This window comes from Pan paniscus, chromosome 10 (assembly GCF_029289425.2).
Source record: "Pan paniscus chromosome 10, NHGRI_mPanPan1-v2.0_pri, whole genome shotgun sequence".
NCBI lineage: Eukaryota > Metazoa > Chordata > Mammalia > Primates > Hominidae > Pan > Pan paniscus.
The window spans coordinates 112,304,029-112,316,391 of NC_073259.2; the positions used below are offsets into that span (position 1 = coordinate 112,304,029).

The 12,363-nt window shown below is 41.6% G+C and overlaps 1 protein-coding gene and 1 pseudogene across 2 annotated transcripts in view; both read left to right on the forward strand.

Annotated features, from left to right (window-relative positions):
- The window catches only part of TXNRD1 (thioredoxin reductase 1), a 134,661-nt gene that overhangs the window by 25,958 nt on the left and 96,340 nt on the right, over positions 1-12,363 (forward strand). Inside the window, exons 1-2 of one of the 2 annotated variants that reach the window (XM_063593613.1) lie at positions 10,720-10,797; positions 11,244-11,395. Coding sequence is in view for 1 of the 2 variants with exons in the window: in XM_055096066.2 (XP_054952041.1) it covers positions 11,244-11,395 (152 nt within the window). In the remaining variant the exon portion in view is untranslated. Of the gene's footprint in view, positions 1-10,719; positions 10,798-11,243; positions 11,396-12,363 lie in introns of those variants that run through there. The other variant, XM_055096066.2, reaches the window with a different exon arrangement.
- LOC100978131 (large ribosomal subunit protein uL6-like) lies at positions 2,874-6,194 on the forward strand (annotated as a pseudogene).

Here is a 12,363-nt window from a genome sequence, read left to right on the forward strand (position 1 = left end):
GTCTGATTTCTTTTTAAATTTTACTTTTATTTATTTATTTATTTTGTAGAGATGGGTTCTCACTGTGTTGCCCAGGCTAGTCTTGAACTCCTAGGCTCAAGTGATGCTCCTTTCTCAGCCTCCCTGTTGGGATTACAGGTGTGAGCCACCATGCTCAGTGAAAAGTCTGATTTCTTAAGTCAGTTTTAAAAGGTGATATGCTAAGAAAAACTTTAACATTTTATTTTTTCATTCAACATCTTTTCTTTTTTATACTAATGATTTTTTTTTTTTTTGAGATAGAGTCTCACTGTCGCCCAGACTAGAGTGCAGGGCACAATCTCAGCTCACTGCAACCTCCACCTCCCTGGTTCAAGCAATTCCCCTGCCTCAGCCTCCTGAGTAGCTGGGATTACAGGCGCACGCCACCACACCTGGCTATTTTTTTGTATTTTTAGTAGAGATGGGGTTTCACCAAGTTGGCCAGAGTGGTCTAGAACACCTGACCTCAGGTGATCCACCCGCCTTGGCCTCCCAAAGTCCTGGGATTACAGGCATGAGCCACTGTGTCCGGCCTACTAATGATTTTTTAAAAGCTCTGTAGTGGCTGGGTGCGGCGACTCACGCCTGTAATCCCAGCACTTTGGGAGGCCAAGGCGGGTGGATCATGAGGTCAGGAGTTCGAGACCAGCCTGGCCAAGATGGTGAAACCCCGTCTGTACTAAAAATACAATTAGCCAGGCATGGTGGCGCACGCCTGTAGTCCCAGCTATTTGGGAGGCTGAGGCAGGAGAATTGCTTGAACCTGGGAGGTGGAGGTTGCAGTGAGCCGAGATTGTGCCGTTGCAATCCAGCATGGGCGACAAGAGTGAAACTCCGTCTAAAAAAAAAAAAAGCTCTGTAGTATTGCTTTTAAAATGATTTTCTTATCTTATTAACAGCATCAATATTAAATTTACAGCTAGGTGAAAGAAAGGATATGTTTTTCTTCTTCCATTTGGTCCTTCAGTACCTCTTCCACGTTCCCTGTGGTAGAGCCCAACCCTGACAGGAGACTCTTGGGGCTGAGTGATCCAGTAAACCAAGACTAACCCCCACCCTCTCCTACCTCAAACACAGTGTCTAGTTACAGTGGTAGCCTATATGGATTTCTGGCGTAATTTCTCTTATCATGAACCATTCCATAAACCAGTCCTCTGCGGAAAAGAGAGTTCCTTTCAAATGTGTATTCTCAGGCTCACACAGCCACTGAATCCTGGACCTGGCATATAATCATATTAGAATACAACTGTGGAGTGAGGCAAGTGGGAATTCTTGGCTAGGACCCCAACATAACTAAGGTTTAATCTTAACCTTAAATAAGACTCCTTTGAAGGAGGTACAAGCACAAGAGCTATTACCAGGATATTGTAGTCCTTTTTATAGCAGTTAAGTTCTTCTTATGACATTTATTTGTAAAAACTAAAAATCCTTTTAAGGCTAAAAAACCTACCTAGGGTTTTATTTCAATTTGGTAAATAAATAATACTAATAACTACAATGTACTTATTATTAATTTCAACACTAGAAATTCATTATCATGTCCTTTTAGGGAGTCTTTAGTCTTCCTTCCTTGTGTTTCCATAAAGACTTCTGTTTTATTTTTCCAGCTTGTCTCATATCCTACAGACTTTCAGAAACACATATAACTACTTTCTTGTCTTCACTTGATTTATAGACACAGTAATGGGTATAGCTTACCCATTTAAGCTTCCCTGCTCTTGGGTCTCTTATGGCGTAACTTCTTTACTTGATGGGGTCTTATCAGACCCAAGAGTAATATTTGTGTGTCTTGTGGGTTGAATAAAATATTGTAATAATTCTTACTTTGTTAAAAGGAATCTTCTGAGAGTGGTGGTGTGTTTGCCATACTCCTTGCGCTTGAACTGAATAAGTTTTGTTAAGAGGTCTGGGGTTCTGTGGAAATCCTTGATTTCTTCTGACTTGCAGTCCAGATGCTTTTAACCACAGGCAACGAGTAAAAATATGTGCATGACAAACCTGTAAACCAGAAAGTGATGACAGCAGGCAGAGTGGCGTGCTGTAAAATTTTTATCATCACACTTGAAGTGATCGTGTTGCTCATTAATGGTGAAAACTCAAGTTCTAACACATGGCAGTTTTCGTCTGTGTTTAGCCTTGCCATGTGCTTTCATCTGCCCGGCTCCTCTTTGCTTTCCCCTTTGTTTCCCTGCTTTGAAGTTCATTCATTGTCCTGGTTTACTGTGAAATGCCACTTGGGGATAACTCAAAATAGGAGAGTGGCTTTATTACCTGTGCTTTTCATATTTCATGCTACCTTTCTGTTTTCCAGTTTCCCCCAGTTAAGTTGCATTCCTTATGTACCATGATGTTCCTCTGTTGTCAAACTAGAGCTTCTTCCCACAGCTAAGTGGCTGATCAAGGTTTCTCCAAAGAGATAAGTATCAGTTATATAGCTCTCTAAGCAATGTGTAGACTGAGAGCCACTCAAAACCTGGCTCTCTGCAGGCTTTCAGGTGGCAGTAGTCATGGGTGAGAGTCAGTGGTTTTGGCAGGTACAAACACATATGAATTGTATGAAGATGTTTCTTGAGGAGGAGTGTCCTGGAGTGGAAGTGTTTTCCTTTAGTAATCCCTTTACTAATCCCACAGTTCAAATATCTTGCTTTATATCCCTAAGAGTACAAAGATTTCAATGAATTTCTCTGTTTAGTGAAGTCAGAGACAGGAACAAATGCAATAGGCTGGTATGCTACTTTAATTTTTTTTTTAAGTTTGGGAAATACAGGAAAGAAAAGTCATGGATAATTCTGTCATGCCAATATAACTAATATGACCATTTTGCACATTCTTTTTCAGGATTCCTATATGTCGAGTTTCACAGAATTGTAAAAACTATGGTACATAGGACTTGGTATTCTAGGTTTTTAAAAACTAACAATTGTGTCAAACTATTTCCACATTATTTTGAATCTTGAATAGTATGCGGCCACTAAATAAGGTTAGAACAAGAGAGCTACTGTAATTTAGCCATTCCTCTAATGTCAGACATTTGTTGTTTCTAATTTTTTGCAATAGCTAATGATGTTATAATGAAATCGTTGGTAATAATTGGATAAAAAGAAGGGATTGAAGACAGGGAAAAGAAAGGGGTGTAGGCTGTAGAGCAGGGAGAGAACCTCTTTGCAGCTTAGGCTTGGGAGAGAGAAAGGCTGAGGCAAGGTATAACTTTGTCCCTGTATCTAGAAAGGTTATGGACATGTTCAGGAGGTCGGGAATAGTGAGTATTGATAGGCCTGTGGCCTGTTTTGTTCCACTGGGTTTTACAGGGAGTTAACATGATTGATCCTAAAGCTATAGCACTTTTATTGAAAGGGAATTTGGGACTATCCCCATTTAACTAGGTGATAGTAGCTATGTTAATAAAAACTACTGAAAGCTTTTCCTAAGAGAAGGCTAGGAGGTAGGGGTCTTTCAATGTTTTCATTATTTTAGATTTTTTTTTTTAAAGCTAGTCGTCACAAATAAGAATACTGAGTTAAGGCTCGGCGCGGTGGCTCACACCTGTAATCCCAGCACTTTGGGAGGCTGCGGCAGGCGGGTCACCTGAGGTTGGGAGTTCCAGACCAGCCTGACCAACATAGTGAAACCCCGTCTCTACTAAAAATACAAAATTAGCCGGGCATGGTGGCACAGGCACATGTCTGTAATCCCAGCTACTCGGGAGGCTGAGGCAGGAGAATCACTTGAACCTGGGAGGCAGAGGTTGCAGTGAGCCAAGATAGTGCCATTGCACTCCAGCCTGGGCAACAAGAGCGAAACTCCATCTCAAAAAAAAAAAAAAAAAAAAAAAAAAAAGAATACTGAGTTAAAAGGTATGGCCATCTCAGGAGGTTGCAGTGAGCCGAGATCCGAGATGGAGCCACTGCACTCCAGCCTGGGTGTTGGAGCAAGACCCTGTCTCAAAAAAAAAAAAAAAAAAAAAAAAGTATGGCCATTTGAGTAGTTTTTGACCCACACTGTCAAATTGTTTTCCAAAAGAATAGTATTAGCTTGTGTTACACAGCCCTGTGGACTCACTTCAGTGTACATTTATCAGCACTGGGAGTTTTCATTTTTTTTGTATGTAAGAAATGACATTTCGGGGCCGGGCGCGGTGGCTCACGCCTGTAATCCCAGCACTTTGAGAGGCCAAGGCAGGTGGATCACGAGGTCATGAGATCAAGACCATCCTGGCTAACACGGTGAAACCCCGTCTCTACTAAAAAAATGCAAAAAAATTAGCCAGGCGTGGTCGCAAGCGCCTGTAGTCCCAGCTACTCGGGAGGCTGAGGCAGGAGAATGGCGTGAACCTGGGAGGTGGAGGTTGCAGTGAGCAGAGATTGCACCACTGCACTCCAGCCTGGGCGACAGAGCGAGACTGTATCTCAAAAAAAGAAGAAGAAGAAAAAAAAAGACATTTCATCACTTGAATCTGCATTTCTCATTATGATATAAAAATAAAATAAATAGATCTTTTATTATATTTTCTTTCTAATGAATTGGCTGTTTTTGTTCTTTATTCATTTTATCATTTGTGGTCCTGTTGTTTTCTTACCAATTTGCTGGAGTTCTTTTTGTTGTTTTATTCTTTTTTTTTTCCTACAAGTATTTTCCCTATGCTGCTCTTTCACCTTATACAAAACTATTATCTTTCTTTGCTGCATCTACTGCAAGAATGAAGATCATTCTCAGCAATCAAACTGTTGACATTACTCTGAAGGGACACACAGTGATTGTGAAGGGCCCCAGAGGAACCCTGTAGAGGGACTTCAATTACATAAATGTAGAAAGAACTCAGCAAAAAAAAGAGGCACCAGATTGACAAATGGTGGGGAAACAGAAAGGAGCTGGCTGGCATTCAGACTATTTGTAATCATGCATAGAAGGGTATAACAAGGGTGTTACAATGGGCTTCCGTTACAAGATGAGGTCTGTGTATGCCCACTTCCCCATCAACGTCCTTATCCAGGAGAATGGGTCTCTTGTTGAAATCCGAAATTTCTTGGCTGAAAAATACATCTGCAGGGTTTGGATGAGGCCAGGTGTTGCTTGTTCAGTATCTCAAGCCCAGAAAGATGAATTAATCCTTGAAGGAAACGACATTGACCTTGTTTCATATTCAGTGGCTTTGATTCAGCAAGCCACAAACAGTTAAAAACAAGGATATCAGGAAATTTGGGGATGGCATCTATGTCTCTGAAAAAGGAACTATTCAGCAGGCTAATAAATAAGATCTAAGAGTTGTCCAGCTATAGAAACAAGATGCCGGATGATTCCTAAGACCTATTTGTGATATTTAAATGATACAATAAAAGACCTATTGATTTGGGGGAAAAACCCCAAAAAACTATTGTTATTTTACAGTATAGTCTGTTGCTCTTTTTGTTTGTATTTACTTCTAAGTTTGGAAGTTATTACTCACTAGAGATATAGAAAAGGTTCCATTTAATATGCTGTGTTATACAATAATAAAATGAAAAAACTTTTCCCAGCCGGGCGCAGTGGCTCACGCCTGTAATCCCAGCACTTTGGGAGGCCGAGGCGGGCGTATCACGAGGTCAGGAGTTCGAGACCAGCCTGGCTAACATGGTGAAACCCCGTCTCTACTAAACAAAATACAAAAAAATTAGCCAGTCGTGGTGGCGGGCGCCTGTAGTCCCAGCTACTCGGGAGGTTGAGGCAGGAGAATGGCGTGAACTCGGGAGGTGGAGCTTGCAGTGAGCTGAGATTGCGCCACTGCACTCCAGCCTGGAGCCTGGGCGATACAGCGAGACTCCGTCTCAAAAAAAAAAAAAAAAACTTTTCCCAGCTGGGCACAGTGGCTCACGCCTGTAATCCCAGCGCTTTGGGAGGCCGAGGCGGGGGGATCATGAGGTCAGGAGATCGAGACCATCCTGGCTAACACGGTGAAACCCCGTCTCTACTAAAAATACAAAAAAATTAGCCGGGCATGGTGGCGGGCGCCTGTAGTCCCAGCTACTCGGGAGGCTGAGGCAGGAGAATGGCGTGAACCTGGGAGGCGGAACTTGCAGTGAGCCAAGATCGCACCACTGCACTCCAGCCTGGGCGACAGTGCGAGACTCTGTCTCAAAAAAACAAAAAACAAAAAAACAAAAACAAAAACAAAACTTTTCCCCAAATTATCAAGTCATCATTGCCATACTATTTTGAAAGTACATTTTATTGCTTTGTGATGGTTTGTTTTTTTTTTTTTTTGAGATGGAGTCTTGCTCTGTCACCAGGCTGGAGTGCAGTGGTGCGATCTCGGCTCACTGCAACCTCTGCCTCCCGGGTTCAAGCCATTCTCCTGCCTCAGCCTCCTGAGTAGCTGGGATTACAGGCGTGCACCACCATACCCAGCTAATTTTTGTATTTTTAGTAGAGACTGGGTTTCACCATGTTGACCAGGATGGTCTCGATCTCCTGACTTTGTGATCCGCCCGCCTCGGTCTCCCAAAGTGCTGGGATTACAGGTGTGAGCCACTGTACCCGGCCACGTGATGGCTTTTTAAAAATCATAAATGATTCTGTATTTGTCTCTTTCTGGTCTATCTAATCTCTTTTACTGATCTCTGTTTACTTTTATAAATACAAGTAGGGAGACTATTTTATTATTACTCTTTAGTTTCAGTTGTTACAAGTGGATAGTAAGTACTTCATGGATCCAAATATTAGGAATTGATCTTAGGCAAAAAAGTTGGGGCAAAATGAAAGCAACTTATCATTAGTTTTTTGTTTGTTTGTTTGTTTTTTTTTTTTGAGACAGAGTCTCACTGTCGCCCAGGCTGCAGTGCAATGGCGCAACCTCAGCTCGCTGCAAACTATGCCTCCCGGGTTCAAGTGATTCTCCCTCCTCAGCCTCCCGAGTAGCTGGGAATACAGGCACCCGCCATTATGCCTGGCTAATTTTTGTATTTTTCATTGTGACAGGGTTTCACCATGTTGGCCAGGGTGGTCTCGAACTCGTGACCTCAGGCAATCTGCCCGCCTCAGCCTCCCGAAGTGCTGGGATTACAGGTGTGAGCCACCACGCCTGGCCCATTACAGTTTTATCTGCATTTTTCTGACTACCTGGTCCTGTGCTGTTCCTGCAACATTTACTTAACATATTTCTTTGAATGCTGCTTCAAATTTTATTTCAAAATTGAGGGGGAAAAATAAGCAAATGATAAACATAAACAAAATTTTATTTTCCTTTTTTGTTAGAGGCAGAATTTAAGGAAAAATTCTGATGATTTTGATTACAGTTAGTGGCTAACCTCTTACGATTTATTTACCTATCTTTCCATCTATTTGTACATTTGTTTGTTTGTTTGTTTTTTTGGTAAACAATCTCTCCCCATTAAGAATGCAGTTCTTCTTAATCACAGAAGTTACTCCTTTCCTTGTAATGGCCTTCTCTGTTCTGTGTCTTGGCAAATATCTGAGCCTAATAGTTGGGTGGTGCCCTTGGCATAGATGTTATGTAAGGAATTGTCACCTGCTTTTAGAGTCAGTCATCCCATGAAATCGAAGGAGTCAGTAAGGCGTTATGGAATCAGGAGGCTTGTGTGACAGCTCTGATGCTGATACCAATTAATTACCTGACTGGACCTCAGTTTCCTCATCAGTGGAATGAACACAGTTGGCCTAGTGACCCCAGATGTCTCTCCCAAGCTAACATTCTGTGATTCTCATTCTCTGAAATGTTACCACGAGGAATGTTTACTTATACGTTACTTTTTAAAATAAGAAAAATGGAGAACAGAAAATGAGAACTAGAGTTTAATTTTAAAATTTTGAAGTGTCATTGATGAGGCTATCGTCATGTGTCATGTTGCTTTAGTCCAATCGTTCTTAATTAACAGTATGCATTAGAACTACCAGTGAACATTTAAAATATATGCATATATGTGTGTGAACATATATGAATATATACACACATAAATATGTTTGTTTGTTTATTTATTTATTTACTTATTTATTTATTGGAGACAGAGTCTCACTCTGTTGCCCAGGCTGCAGTGCAGTGGTGCAATCTTGGCTCACTGCAACCTCCACCTCCTGGGTTCAAGCAATTCTCCTGCCTCAACCTCCCAAGTAGCTGGGATTACAGGCGCGTGCCACAACACCCAGCTAATTTTCGTATTTTAAGTAGAGAGGGGGTTTCACCATGTTGGTCGGGCTGGTCTCAAACTCCTAACCTCAGGTGATCCAACTGCATCGCCTCCCAAAGTGCAGGAATTACGGGCGTGAGCCACGCGCCTGGCCACACACACAAATATGCATGCTTAGGCCCATGCCTTGCAAGTCTGATTCAGTAGGTTAGGGACAAGGATGAGACCTAGGAAGTCTTGGTTATTCAGATGCAAATAAGCGTTGAGAGGCCTCCCTTCCACTTACGGAAGGCAGATACTGTAGGAATAGATTGGTCTGGTATACTCTGCAACAAATAAGTCCCATTGCTCTTCTGGGATCCTATAATTAATTGGCACAGATGTTAGTTTTTCTTTTCTTTTTTTTTTCTTTTTTTGAGATAGTCTCTCGCACTCTCACCTGGGCTGGAGTGCAGTGGCATGATCTCGGCTCACTGCAACCTCCGCCGCCCAGGTTCAAGTGATTCTCCTGCCTAGCCTCCCAGTGCTGGGATTACAGGCATGAGCCACCGCCCCCCGCCCAGAGAAATTACAAGCGAGAAATTACAACAAGCTAGTTTTTCTTTAAGAAGAACCCACTTCTCATTTTCTTATCTGTTCAGGCTAGTAAAACAAAATAACATAAACTAGGAGGCTTATCAACAAGAGAAAACAATTTCTTACGGTTGTGGCCTAGGAAGTCCAAGATCAAGGTGCCAGTAGATTCCACGTCTGGTGAGGGCCCACTTCCTGATTCTCAGTAGGTACCTTCTTGCTGTGTCCTCACATGGTGGAAGGGGAGATGGGCTCTCTGGAGTTTCTTTCATAACTGTGCTAATCCCATTCTTGAGGGCTCCTAATCACCTCCCAAAGGCCCCTCCTTCTAATGCTGTCACTTTGAGAATTAAGATTTTGACAGAGAAATTTTAGAGGGATAGAATCATTCAGATCATAGCGCTTATATCTCAAAGATAAGGAGATTTCTATGTTCCTCTTCACTTTTCTATCCATATGTTAAGTATTAGTAACATTTGATTGTCTGGTATATAATGAAACAGTCTCTTGGTTGTTGCCCTGTCTTGACATTGTATGATAGGGGTTATTTAAAAATTTCTTAAATTAACTATCTTTCTAAAAACTATTTTTATAAAATAATACATGTTCATGGTTTAAAAACACATAGTACCAAAAGTACGATGAAAGTGAAAGCTTGCCAGGCGCGGTGATTCACGCCTGTAATCTCAGCACTTTGGGAGGCCGAGGTGGGCAGATCACGAGGTCAGGAGATCAAGACCATCCTGGCTAACATGGTGAAACCCCGTCTCTACTAAAAATACAAAAAATTAGCCGGGCGTGGTGGCAGGCGCCTGTAGTCCCAGCTACTCGCGAGGCTGAGGCAAGAGAATGGCGTGAACCCGGGAGGCGGAGCTTGCAGTGAGGGCGAGATCGTGCCACTGCACTCCAGCCTTGGCGACAGAGCGAGACGCCGTCTCAAAAAAAAAAAAAAAAAAAGAACGCTTACTAGACATAATGATTAATAATAATAATGATTAATAATAAACATTTTGGGGATTTAGCTGATTTTATTAACACCATTTAAATATCAGTCTAGGTGTAGTGACAGTGTAACATACTAGTTAAAAGCATGGGCGCTACCTTTACATTTATGGTCAATTGATTTTTGACAAGGTTGGCAAGATGCATCAATAGGGAAAGATTAGTCTTTTCAACAAATGGTGCTGAGACAGCAGGTTATCCACATGTAAAAGAAGAAAGTTGGATGCCTGCCTCATAGAACACATGCAAATTAACTTAAAATGGATCATAGTCCTAAAGTAAGAACTAAAACTATAAGACTCTTAGAAAAAAAATAAAATCCTTGTGACTTTGGAATAGGCAATAGTTTCTTAGATATGACACCAAAAGTATAAGCAAAAAAGAAAAAGATAAATTTGACTTGATCAAAATTTAAAACTATATTTCAAAAAGACTTCTATATTTTAAAGCTGTTTTTTTTTAAAGTGTAGGTTCTAGAGAATGATAACCTAAGTTTGAATTTTAGCTCCATTACTTATTGTAAGCTGTGCAACCCTGAGGAAGTTGCATAACCTCTCTGAGTCTGTGTCCTTGTTTGTAAAATGGGGATGATGGTAGCAGTGCCCACCTAACGATATTGCTGGAAGGATTAAATGAAAGGAGATATACAAACATTAACCCTCTGTCTAGTTCTGGATAAATACAATATCAACTATGAAGATGATAAGGAGATTGAAGAAGGATGAATGGCTTACTTGGATCAGCAGAAATGAGAAGAAATCACCTAAGGAACAAGTAGTAAGGGTGGGCTTGAACTTGGTTTATTCGTGGGCCCTGAAGAAGATGGATAGTTTAAACATTTTTACAAGTTGGAGGTAGCAATCTCTTGGTGGTTTTGACTGGTGATGATGCCCAGGATGACAGTGCTGTCATGTGGGGATAACATACCACTAAGCTGGATCATGTTTGTTTTGATGCCTGATTGGGCCAGCACAAAATCCTGAGGAGAAAATAATTCGCAGAAAGTATTTTTATTGCAGTCTTGCTGCATCTTGCCTGAAGATCCTGTGTCTGCTTATCCAGGAGTTAGCCTGGGAGAAAACATGTAAGCCTTGGTTTGACTGGTCTGCCCCTATGTCTGTAAGCAGGGTTGTGTTGGAAGGGGACATCTGTCTGACATTTGGCCTGTCTGCATTTAAACCATGGTTGGGAATAGAGATGGCATAAAATGTGGCCTCAGTATTTCCAACCTGTTAACTTATTTTCCTGTGTCCAGGGAAGGTTCTGATTATGGCTTGTTACTTGGCAGGATCCCCTGAGAACATATCTTGAGTGTGATCTGAGTTAGGAATATTGAATAATATGTCAGAGGTTCCAGTCAGATGAAAGAAGTAAATCTATAATCTTCATTAGAGTCCTTCCTTCCTCAGATTCCTTATTTTGGCCTGTGGGACTTAAATGGTAATGCTTTTAGAGTGAACCTAATATTAGAAAATGCATCATCATGTTTTCCTTTGTGATAATTACCATCCTTACTTCCATTACTTCTAGCTAAAGATCATCACCCTGGTAAAACTTTGCCAGAGAACCCAGCAGGATTCACCAGCACGGCCACTGCAGACTCCAGAGCCCTGCTTCAGGCCTATATAGACGGTCACTCTGTGGTCATCTTCAGTAGGTCCACATGCACACGCTGTACTGAGGTAAGGCTTTAAACTCAAGGGGTTTAAATGGAATTGAAGGAATTTGACAGACTTTTGAGCTCAAATGTAAACAATTGGATTTTACCTTTAGGAAGAGTGTATGTAGGCTGGGCGCGGTGGCTCACGCCTGTAATCCCAGCACTTTGGGAGGCCGAGGTGAGCGGATCACAAGGTCAAGAGATCAAGACCATCCTGGCCAACATGATGAAACCCCATCTCTACTAAAAATACAAAAATTAGCCCAACGTGGTGTCATGTGCCTGTAGTCGCAGCTACTCGGGAGGCTGAGACAGGAGAATCACTTGAACCCAGGAGGCAGAGGTTGCAGTGAGCCAAGATAGTGCCACTGTACTCCAGCTTGGGGGACAGAGTAAGACTCCATCTCAAAAAAAAAAAAAAAGGAAAAGTATATGTAGGTGTAACTTGCTTCAGAGTAATTGTAAAATGTGGATTTGATAACAAAATATTGTTTGAATAATCTCTTTCTGAGCTTTTGGGAAGTATGAGACATATTCAGGTAGTCGAGGTCAGGGAAGGTTAGGGTGGGGGAGTTACCAAACCGGTTGATTTGCGACCCTTTCAGATATGTCTGTAGGGAATATTTCATAAGGAATGGTTACTTAGGGTACTACCAAATTTTGATAAATATCTCTTCATGCTGTGGTTTACTATGGGGAAAATAACTTCACAAAGAATAAACTGTTTCCTACTTGGTTCTTAATCTTAGATTATCAGAGAGAAAAGGTCAGTGGTTACAGCCAAGGGGAGGATTAGTTTAGTCCACCCTGAATAAACCAGGGTGGAATTAACCATTAACGAAGGTGAGAATTGAAAGGCAAACCTGATCTGTCTGGTGCTTCATAGGAAGGCTGAGGGCATTTAAATGTCACTGAAGTTTAGCTCTAGGCCTACACAATGGAGTCTTAGGTAAATATAACTGGCTATCTGTCCAGGTTCACTGAGAGGTT